This window comes from Chaetodon auriga, chromosome 11, assembly GCF_051107435.1.
Source record: "Chaetodon auriga isolate fChaAug3 chromosome 11, fChaAug3.hap1, whole genome shotgun sequence".
Lineage (NCBI taxonomy): Eukaryota > Metazoa > Chordata > Actinopteri > Chaetodontiformes > Chaetodontidae > Chaetodon > Chaetodon auriga.
The window spans coordinates 12,588,781-12,600,866 of NC_135084.1; the positions used below are offsets into that span (position 1 = coordinate 12,588,781).

Consider the following 12,086-nt stretch of genomic DNA (forward strand, 5'->3'; position numbering starts at 1 on the left):
AAGCCAGCCCACACAAAAGTTAGAATGTGATTTTTTTTTTTTAGCCTATTAAAAAAAAAAATGACAAGAAATGTTCAGGACATCTGACAGTGTTTATCCACACTAAGAGCTTCAGAGACCCTCACTTCAGGACTGGAGAGCAAAGCTGTAACAGACTTGTGTGAATGTCGTTTCTTAAAGGGATGAATAGCGCGGTTGTTGAGGCCCGCACTGAAGGGTTTTGCATTCTAAATGAATTTGTCATATGAGAATCACAATTGTTGTTCAATTTTGTTTTAACAATAAGCTGCATTGCTCCTTTCTGCTGTGAAGCAAAGCTACTGGACCTTTATTTCACACTCACTTTTAGTTGAATATAATGAAAAGAAGTTCACGGTGTTCCCTCTTCTCTCCTGAATGAGCCTGCAGGAATACTGTATAGTGTTCTTTTTCATGGCAGGAAATCAAAAATGGTGGTTACTTTTGAATTATGCATATGAAAAAAAATCTAATTTGTGTAATAAGATGAGACAGACTTCTTCATCTACAGAGACTCATTATTGTTATGTTTGCATTCATATAGAAACCTTTTTGAAGTCAAAGGAAACAAGAACACAACAGTGGCGATTCCTTTGATTTGTAAGGTTCACTTATCTTTAACTCATAAATTGCAAAATAGAGTCTGGGTGCTGTGATGTCGCAGTGAGACGTGCAATTACAAATGGAAATGTTTCATGATGAGTACGATATGCGTTGCTGCAGTGGTAATTAAACAGCACAGTAGCTCAGTGCATGCAGCCTTTGACAAAGAACAGAATCTGCTTCAGCCATGCACACGGTACTATGATGAAACTGATGCTGCAGCAGTGCGCTACATGATCAGATGCAAAACAAGTTCTTTGCAGTGGAAAACCACAGACATCTTCAATATAAAGTGCTTTAACTTATTGCACATGATACATTATGAACTGACAGAATCTCAAAACCTTTAACAGCTCGTGTTTGCTACAGTGCAACCATTCAGAGGATGGACCACATGTGTAAATATAGTATAAGATTTAGAAAAAAGACTGATGGTAACTGCACATTGTTCAGCATAAGCACAATAAATTAAGCAGATAAAGTAGCGACAGGTTAAAAAACTGCTACGTCTCACCAGTACTTCTTCATTTGTACTGTCAAACTTTCAGTGTGTTAAGCCAGCCTCAGTTCAGCATTTTCACCGTCTGCAGCGTGGTGGTGGTTTAGATTTGTTGCTTCATGTTATTTTAATTTAATGGGCAAAGCTGAGTTGAATGAGAGCTAGAATGCTAAACAGGCGAATCTGTGGCATTTCAAGAAGAATTTATGAGTAGTTGTGGGAGCTGGTGCAGCGTGGATGTACAGGCACACAAATCTAGCACTGTTTAGAATTCATAACAGAAACATGCATACAGGTGGAATACGCACGCTAATAAATCACACATGCGTGTTTCATCATTGCTTATGCAGGATTTTACCAGAGAAGTGCTTCAGTTTTGAGGACAAGAGGTGTGGCTGCCTCACATCAGAGCTTTAGACGCTGCATTACGTAACCCATTACTCTGATTACGATTCCTGCTGTAATATGACGTTATTATAGGCAACAACTGTTACTCACAAATTTTATTGCAATTGTATTTAGTGTCGGCTGTAAAGGTAAAAATGTGGACTCGTCGCCTCTGTGGCACTGCAGGAGCGATGGAGATGGGTTGATGCACTAATGTGAGAAATGTACCTTTGAGCCTTTGTGAGCGATTCACTGCTGCTTTGCTCTGATACGTAACTGTGGTGGAGTTTAACTAAGTACATTTACTCAAGTATTGTAGTTATGCATAACGGTACTCGTAATTTACTTGAGTATTTCCATGTTATGTTATTTTATACTTCACTACATTTCAGAAAAAAATGTACTCTTTATTCCACTACATTTATTATACAATAAATAACTATAGTTACTAGTTGCTTTTTAAATTAATATTTTAGTTTATGTATAAACTATGACGGATTGATATAGATTCAACTATACAGCAATATATAAATGGCCCACAAACAGCTCCACCCCAATCCACTGCAACAGTATAATGTTACTTATGCATTAATGCATATGTAAACTAATAGGATGTATAGCAATATAACACTGACAGCGACAATATTTCTGCACTGTTGGCTTGTACTTTTGATATTTTAAGTACATTTAGCGAGTCATATAATGTACTTTTACTTTTTTCAGATCCAGATGAATCATCAAAAAATGCTTCTTTTCACTTGGAGGTAGTTTCAGCTAAAACATCACTTGTTTGCATTTGAGGGACAGTTTAACTTTAGGTTTATTCATGCAGTCATTTTTGTTATGTAGTCACAGATTCTTACTGTGCAACCCCTTTCTAGACGCCTGAAAACCATAAATCATGTCCACACTTTTTAAATTGTATTCCAGGTTTTCTTCCGGGCTTACTGCATTTCATTGCATCCTGTCTGCAGTTCAGCTGTGACAACACAAAGCTTTAATTTACTGTGAGGCAGTTTGCAGTACACAGTCTGGGTATAGAGGAGAGTTATCACTCTGACTTCCAATTGCCATGCTGCTGAAACGGAGCCTCAAGACTCAGATCACAAATCCATGTCAAATGAACCACACAGCTGATCTGCATCCACCCACTGCCAGGTTATCATCGTTAGCATCAAGGCTGGTCCTCGAGTGAAAGGTAGATTTACAGTAGCTTAACTTAGAAATAAAGAAAGAATTATCAAAATAGCCACGACTGATGATTAACGATAATTAACTAAAACTGAAAGTGATGCTTTGCAACTGAATTTGAACGAAATACCAGAACATCTGCAAACAACCTCACGACTCATCAGATTTTGATCCAGATGTTGCTTTGCTGTGATTGGTGAACATAAACATGGCATGACCTTTTTCTAATTGAGCCCTGTGAAATATTTAATTGAACTTTCACAGAAAATTGCTGGGAAAACAGGTTTTCGGAGCCTTTTAAAAAGCAATTCTCAGAAAGTACGATTTGGTATTATACATACCTGTGCAAGTTTGATCTTTTTAATTCTCCAACTTGCCGAGCAAAGTACAACCCATAGGCCTCATGTGGTGGACCCTATACTTTATTGCACCATAAATTTGTAATAGTTGGAAAACTGAGACTTTTGTGGTTCCAGAGAGCCCATTTGCATCCATGTGTGGCAGTGTGAGTGGCTTAAGCAGAACTTTAAACATGGCAACAGTTTTTGTGGTTTTATTTCACTGTGTAAAATGACTTAGGAGTCACCTCAGAGCCTCATGAATTTTTATACCCAGAAACAGCGACCTGGGCCATTTGAAGAATATACAGTTTATATATGTATATTTTTGAGTCACGCACAGAAAAGAGCATCTCACTCGCTTCCAGACTCCATTATCTTTTGTGAACAATTACAGTCTTTCAGATGCTGAAGTCATTTTGGTGTAATGTTTGACCTCATTTTAGCACTTCTCTGTATGTGTTTCACAAAACTGAAGCTGTGTCATTGATCACAGCATAAAACTTAATCGCTCCACGCGCCATTTTTTTTTCTTCTCTTTTTGAATAGGCAATGTTTAATATGCAGTTAATGGACAAAGGAGATGCCTGGCACTTTCTTGCTGATTCTTCAGGGCCCCACGGTCTATGACGCTTTTTGTTTTGACCTTGTCATTCCTCAACAACTTTCTTTAGCATTTCTCAGCAAAGCTGCCTCAGGAGGTTGAGTACAGAAGAATGAACACTGAAGACTCAGCCACAAAACCACGGAGAAAATACTATATCTGAAAATCCAAGAGCTGAACACGGGGACAATATTTACAGTAGGCTACAAGGTGTAATAATTTAGCTCAGGATTTTAGGGGGGATTGGGACATGGGATATTTACAATAGCTAAAGACAAATAATGCATGTCTAAGATAAAACAAACAGATTCTGTGCTGTTGAGCTGAGCTCTCTCCTTCACTGAATTGGAACTAAAATGGCCTCCAAGTGTACTGAACAATGGGGGTGAGCATAATGCAGTGTGACTACTGAGTGACTTGACTGAGATCCAAAGTGAATAAAAGGCCTCACTATGTGAGGCAGCGAGGCTGAGCTGCTGCAGTGCTCAGGACTTTGGCGGGTGACAGTGCATTAGAACGCTTCACACACATTTCATTTGCCAATAAAATCCTATTGCCATTTCCCACATGGCACACGCTCTGTGTCGTCAGACACTGTAATGATCAAATACGCATCTGCAGCTGCACAAATAAGCATTTGCATTTACTCTGAAAGTGGGTTTGTTTCTTCGATAATATGAAAAACTTGGATATTTGCGGCCAAGGGATGTGAAATTGCTTTCCCTCTTTGTCACTCTTGTTAAATAACGCTGGAATATCCACACAAAGAATTGCTATGTTTTTGCATGTTAGAGTCAAACAAGCACATTTCTTTTAGTGAAAAACAGGACTGAGGCTCAAATCTGTGATGTCATAGTCATTTCTAACCTACTTCTTGTGCTAAGAATGAATTTAGAGGCTCATAAAATATTTATCCGAATAGTTTACATACACGCAAGCTTCAGCTTTACAGCGTTCTCTGGTTTGAAACAAATTATAAACCCTTATCACCAGAAAGCATCTAAATGTCAGTGTCATGTTTGTCACCTTTCTCCACTATTACCCAGCAGTCAATGACAATACAGAAATAGGAAGTGGGGGCAGAGATGAGCGTAGTTACATGAGCTGAAATATCTGACAGAATCAAAATAATGTTTGCATGAAAAAACTCAGATTGCCCTCAGCCAAGGACAAACCAGTAGACTGAGCCTCAAAGCAAGACGATGCCTCATGATGCTGCTTATTTCCCGGAGCCAAGTGCAGTTTGTGGTTGATTTGAACAGTGCGTTGTGAATTTGAGGATTTTAAGCTTGCACACATGTAAACAGCAGCCTTTGCACAGGATTGGACGGGGAAAGGGCAGATATCTGAGTGAGAGCATATACTAAAAATGTCTGCCGGTAGTTGCTGTCTGGTGACTGAAAGCCTCTTTATGCACTTGATTCCTCTTTTCAAAATAAATGCGCCAGGGAAATTGAAATTTTTGACAGTGTAGTGCATCTTTAAACATTTTCTACCTACCTTTTACTTCCAGCTGTTTTTCATTTGTCTAATCCAAAACTCTGATTCACACTAGCTGTGGCTACTCTGAGCATTGAGTGGATTCACAAAAACAGCCAGGACTCGTCACAAAGACATCACCGAAATGACAGTCACTCATTCACCTATGGGCAGCTCGCAGTCATCAGCCTACTTGACTTGCATTTGTGGGATGTGGGAGGAAAACCCACACGAGCACACGCCACAAAGAAAGCAAAAAGACAGAGAATGAAATCTGTCTTACTGTGAGTGCCACTGCGCCACTGTGCTGCCTCCGTTTACAACTTTTATTCATGAAATGGGAAGAATGTGATAAAAATAAAACTGCATAAATGACTCATCCGAGTAGTACATCCGTTAAGGACTTCATTGTGTCACTGTGGTGCTCAAAAATGCCACAGTACGAAGGCATGAGGGCTGTCTCTTTGTCTACATAATCACCTTAAATAGTTAAGAGCTTTAACCTTTAAAATGTTGCTATCCTCAGTCTGTGTGAAACTCTAGTGGGGCGTTTCAGTGGCATGGCTGCAGTATACAACCTCCAGCCCTGCTTTTCTTTGATGTGCTCTGAAGCCATCCTCTACCAGGAACTGAGAAGATCAAAGACAAGCGATTTTATCAAATGGAGCCCTTGTCGACTGTTTGTAATGCTTTATTCTTCATCAGGAACACCCACTCTGTCACCATGATGCCACCGGAGACACAGTGCTCTTTTAAAACCCAGCGGTGATCTCCCCGTTATCCAGATGAAAACGGATTTATTCAAACCTCCCATCAACCAACCCTATAAATAGAAGCTTGTGGAAAATCTTCTGAGAGGAAAAAAAAATAAGCTGTGCTCTTAAGCTGTTATTAACATGCTGATAGAAAAATGTCAAATGTTGTTTTGGAGCAGAGAGAATTCTCTGTGAGAATGGGCGTAATGTTTCCTGGTAATATTTGAGATTTGAACACGAGATTCAGTAAATGATGAACGGATCTGACAAAAATACACAGCTGAGTCATACTTTCTGGTGTTACTGCACATGCTACTTGACTGCAGGGTGAGTTGCGATGGTAATTTGCATCAGAAACTGTATGCATTATTGCTTAAGGGCTCTAGTGGAAGGGTAGGTGAACGATACTCAACATGAATTCATCATCCACTCGTCCAACAAAATTTGAAGCAAGAGTAACTCTTACAAAAGCATTGAAAATACCTTAGGCATAGTAGTATCTAGGTAGAATATTTCCAGAAAAAAAAAACCTGCATTAGTTTGCTTCAAGAACATGTGATGTAGCAGCAGGAGTCAACCAAACAGCTGAACCACTGCAGTCGATGTTCACCTGTTCTTGATTAGAAAACTGCCACCTGTTCTCCACAGTGCTATTATAGCAACTGTTATTTTGGTAAGTGCCACAAGGGAGAAAGCTCCATAACATTCCCACTATCATTATTTTTCCCCCCCAAAAATCGAAAGGTTGACTCATTATTTTTGGTTCAGTGTGCCGTGATGAATGCCCCTCCTTTGTGTCTCACGGTAAACGCGCCTCACCTCTGAAGTATGCAGCATACTCCTCTGGGGTTTTGCTCTGCTATCTGTTAAAATGCAAGCAGCTATGTGTCAAGAAGCGCTCCCTTTGTAATTCAAAACACTACACAAGTGTGTTAACTACAAAAACTTCCCCCTGCTGCCTGGTGACACTAATGAACAGAACCATTATGACCTTATCATAACCATTTACTATTAAATGCTGACTGCCTGTGAGTTTTACATGTATGCAATTATGCACATGTGTGAGTTACAACAAGTTACAAGTTACAAGTCTACTGATGATGGTATTTTCTCCTCCTGACTACATGTTAATTATTGCTCAGTTCCAACATACAGTGAAAACACGTTGCATTGCTCTATGGCAACACTGGGCAAGTAGCGCCCCTATATAATAGAACAGCTTTGAAAATGCTAATACTCTTTCATTCATTCATCTCAGTCTAAATATGTTTAATTATCAGCTGCTGCAGATGTGACTAAGCACTAAACTCTTAAGTCTTCTCCACAAGTTTTAAATGTTCCCGTTGCATGAGCAGTGTGACGCTGCTGCAGCCACGATCCCAGTGTGACGCGGATGCCAATAAAGAGCGAAGGATGTGTCCATGTTGGCCACTGTTGGTCTTTGTAAGGATGACACTGACATAAATGTATAACACACAGAAATTCTGTTTGGATTTGCAGCCATTTTAACTGTGTGCTGATGTGTAGGAAAACAGCCATTTTAAATTCACAGCAATGATAGTGCATTTTGAATTCAGTCCAACCAAACGAAAGACCCCCCTTTAGGTGCTTTGGTTTGTGCTGCTGTGGTCTTTACTACACCCAACTCCTCTGGCAGCTTTGTTCTTGAAGTTGACTCATTTCTGAGCCAACTGCAGTCTATATATCTATGTGTGCTCTTTGTTTCATGGGCCATCACACTTCAAACATGCAATAAGGGCAGAGAGGGGAGTGATTGACGTGCACATTTGACTGACATGATGACTATCTTATCTATGCATACAGTAGTCCATTAAGTCTACATCTATTTCAGCATAAAGGAGAAAGACGACAGGATACTCACCTTCTTTAGGAGGCCGTTTCACTTCTGCACTCAGATTGCAGATCTGCCCAGCCTGTAGTTGGGGTGACAAGCAACCCTCCGTTTGTGGATTTAAAGGTAAAACCACGTTGTTGAGCATGAGCATACTCTCTGATTCTCCATCGCCTAAATGCTGGGGGCATGTGCATTTTGTGTACACAATCCCACACGTCTCCACTGTCCCTTTCTCTAATTTCAGGCAGTTTTCCAGCCACGTACAAAGCACTTGACACCCAAACTGGCTGGGGCTCGCCTTATTCAACACCAAAAACTCCACAATGGACTTCTCCTCCTCATCCAGCTTCTGTGGGGTCAATCCGTTATAATCGTAAGGGAAAACTCTCCGTAGTTGGACGAAATTCTTGTCATACAGCAAAAATACATAAATATTTTTTGAATCGCACAGGTACACTATAGACTCGTTGACTTTCAGCAACTCGTTGATCTTTTCGTGTGAGTAATGATCAAACTGATAAGCAAGCAAAGAATACTCAGAGCAGCTCAAGTCTCGTTTGTATAGCTTCAGGTAGATGCTGTATTTGGTAGGGTCTGGGTTCTCCAGTGTCCATGTACAGTTTGTATAGTTCTTGGGAAACATTTCAGTCACCGAATATGATCCATAAATGACCCCCTTGACCAGAGTGGAACACCAGTAATCTTGGGCACCAGTTAATCCAAACATAACCAGAAGATAGGTGGAAAATATATAAATCAACAGGTTTCGAACAGCCTTCATCCTATGTCATTTGGCCTGCAAGGAGAGATGGAGAGAATTACACGAAGCAATTTTTAAAGCAGAGGACACAGGGAGCATGATAGATGATCTCTATCAAATGTGATTGATGTGCTTCACACATTTCTTATGACGTGCTACCATGAAAATGGAAGGGGGAAAAAAAGACACATTGACCTCAGCAACATGTCTTTTGCATCCCCATCCTGCCTCCTTCATTACTATACTTTGTGCAAACATTGCCACCTTGTGGTTGCTTCGGCCATTATTTATATATTTATTTATTACAGAGGGGGTGGGGTGGGGGGGTGCAATAATGTGAGTCATTTAGACATTTATAATTGGGTCGTATTCTGTATGGCACAATCCCCGGAGATATTAAAATATAGCTGTTTAGAATCTATGACACATGAAGGGACAAACAGTGAAAGGAGTCCAAGTTAGTGCAGTGCGTGCTGTGGGGATGCAACTGCTCATTTTACGCAATAAACCGGATCTTCTCTCCAATCAAGCTGTTTTCTTCGTGATTTAGTCTTGTTTCTTCACACGACAGTTAGATAACGCGAGGAAGACGAATCCAAGCTGTCGCTGTCTCTGCGTCCGCCGGCTCGCCGCGGTTCCTCTCCTCCTGCGCGCTTTCGCTCCACTAACACGACCTGCATGTCTCCGAAATTCAGGGCTTGACATATTTGACGATGCAATTTGATAAAGAGCCAGCCTGTGTGCGTGCGTGCGTGTGTGTGTTTGTGTGTGTGTGTCTGAGCTTGCATGCGTGCGTGCGCCAGCGTGTTGGTGTGCGAGCGAGAGGAAGAAAGAGGGAGATGGAGAGAGAGAGAATGCAATGCGATGTCCTGATTGCTTTAATCCTACAGGCAATGCAGCTGTGAGCAGTGTCACAGCAGAGCGTTCGTGTGTGCGTGCGTGTCTCAAACTGTGTGTGTGTGTGTGTGTGTGTGTGTGTGTGTGTGTGTGTGTGCGTGTGTGCATGAGTGTGCATGTGTGTGTGTAGGCGTTGAAATCCCAAGCAGGCTACAGACACCCGAGTCCAGATAATAGATAAATTTGCACTCATGTTTCCAACTTCTCCCCCTTGAATTTATTTTTTGGGTGCTAAAACCTGCCTGTCACGCCACATTAGGATAATGTGTGCGTTACATAAAGATTTGTGGGAGAAGCGTGGAGTGAAATCAGCTTTTAGCCGCGATAAATCCACGCGATTCCGCAAAGGCTTCACGAAAATCAGTATTCTGGAGACGAGGAATCGCTCGTCAAGAGACGCTGATTTTATTGCCGGGGCTTCTGAGAGCAATTTCGTCTGGAGAGGACATCTGAATACAGAGACACGGGCTGCATCTCATGCAGTGTCAGTTCGACGCTCGGCGCTTTAAAGTGATTTTTGCCTCTTAAGAGCGAGATCAGCTCTTAAAAATCATCTGTTTAAGCACCCTGGACTAATGCGTGCGGATGAAAGCTCCAAAGCCATCATGTTGAACGGACAGGGCAAATATTAAACATGGGGGGAGGCTCAACTTTAACTGACAGATGACATATGAAAATGAGCTTTTCAGCTGCAGCTCCATGGAATAATAATGACAATAATAATAATAATAATAGTTGAAATCATCTTACCTTACACTGCGGAAGCTATGGCTATTTTTCCAACATACTTGACCACATCCTTTATAAATAAATTCTGCAGCCCTCCAATGAATCGATACTCCCCATTCCCGACAACACAAGTCCGGCGCAACAAGATGGTTCAAAGGATGAAAATAAAATGCGTTACACTCCGGTCTGCCCGCTCATATCCCCCCGGTCTTCTTCTTCTTCTTCTGGGTTTTTCCCATCAAAACGGAGCGCAACAACACACGCCAGCCACCAAGAAAGAGAGAGAGAGGGAGAGAGAGCGAGAAGGGGGTAGAAAGACCGAAAGAGACACAGAGAAAGAAGAATTCTTGGAGTGGTGAAAAGAAGAGAGCAAATTTTTACAGTATTACCATAAATTAATTCGGCAGACTCCACGTCTCTATTCCCACTGATATGTTTTCTCCGGCAAAGTCGCGCACGCACACCCCCCCTCTGGAACAAGGGGAGAAAGAGAGAGAGAGGGAGGGAGGGAGAGAGAGAGAGAGAAAAGATCCGTAGTGGGTGGATGTGAGATGTTGGGGGGCTAGTGAGTTACAACAGAGAGAGGAATAGACGCGCTTTGCTCGGTGCTTGCAGAGCTCCAGGAGCAGGCTGCAATATCACGTCACACACTCAGCCGCTAAGATAAAGCACGTACGTACGCTTCTTACTGCCGCTGCGTCTGGCACCGCCAATACTTTCTTCCCTGCCCTCCTCCTTCCTCCCCCCCCCCTCCCTCATGTATGCCTCCCCTTAATTCGAGTCAAAAGGGTCCCCCCCCTCCCTCCCCCGAACTGGACCCTCTCACTTGTGCTCTGACAACGTCGCGCTTTGCTGCTGCAGCTTCTCCAAAACAGGAATATTTCTTGGACTTTTATTTTTGATTTTTCTCTCCTGTTTTTTTAGAGGAAAGGGGAGTGAATGAGAATAACATGATCATAATTACAAGCCGCGCGCTCCGTCGGTGGGACCTGAAAGCTCGCCGGTGTGCTCGGTAATTTTTCCGCTTCTCTCCTGATGGCTGACAGCCGCCGGTGTTTTCATTTCTTCGCCGCTTGCTGCTGTGGGCTTCAGCACGCTGCACATCCTCCTGTTCGCCGCCTTCACGCTGCTGGAACAACAAATGCTTATGGGGCAACTTGTGCTCTCTTTGGAAAGTTGTTCTGTAGTCTCGCACCTTACAGGTGCGTCTCAAACCTGTTTTTTTCTTTCCTCCACTCTCTTCTCAAACAGTGTTCTCTCAGGGGAGTGCTTATGTGTATACTGTGTTTTCAAGGTAAGAGTAGTTTGTGAGCGATACTTGACAAATAAAGGAATATCTTCAGCTTTTATGCCCTTTTCCTTCTTTCACATGCTTTGCCCCGTCATTCACCGAGGCATTCATTTAGCAATCAACAGTCAATTAAACCCAGTGTTACCTCCAGGCTTCAGCAGTTGGTCACTGACAATGCGGCATCAATGGCTCTGCAATAGCCTTCATTGCCTATTGGCTGAATTCACAAGGAGAATGGGACGATGATGGACACGGGCATGGGGAATTACACGGTCGTCTCAGACGCCCGCTGATCACATTTGCCTTCCCATTGAAGATGGACGGGTTTTGTTCACATAGGTGGGTCTTTTTGTCAGGTGCAAATAAAGCATCAGATTCATAATTATAGGCCTACAGCCTTGAATGAGAAATGAATGTGCGTGACCTTCACACATGTTGGAGCTCAGTCCATTTGCATCTTCAGAGACATTTACATATTCAGAAAGGGAGACCATAGATTGGTCAGTGCGGACAGAAAGAATGGTTCCCTCCTAATGATTTGAGCATTTTTTTCCCACTTTAATTCCCCTTTTTCTCTCTTTTTGTGGAGGGTTGGGTCAGCTGCTCTAATCGTTTTGCTGTGCACAGTTAACTCTCATTAGCCTGGCCGTCTCTTTCAGGCCTTGACTGAATGCGTTCCA

At 42.1% G+C, this 12,086-nt stretch overlaps 1 protein-coding gene across 13 annotated transcripts in view; it reads right to left on the reverse strand.

Annotated features, from left to right (window-relative positions):
- Nucleotides 1-10,818, reverse strand: part of adgrb3 (adhesion G protein-coupled receptor B3) — a 113,502-nt gene extending 102,684 nt beyond the window's left edge. For 7 of the 13 annotated variants that reach the window (XM_076742530.1, XM_076742533.1, XM_076742532.1 and 4 more), the window contains exons 1-2: nt 10,137-10,818; nt 7,757-8,525 (exon numbers count right to left, since the gene is read on the reverse strand). In XM_076742530.1, the coding sequence (XP_076598645.1) occupies nt 7,757-8,510 (754 nt within the window). In that variant the 5' untranslated portion in view covers nt 8,511-8,525; nt 10,137-10,818. The remainder of the gene's footprint in view (nt 1-7,756; nt 8,526-10,136) is intronic. The other 6 variants (XM_076742540.1, XM_076742538.1, XM_076742534.1 and 3 more) reach the window with 4 other exon arrangements.
- Nucleotides 10,819-12,086: the final 1,268 nt, after the last annotated feature.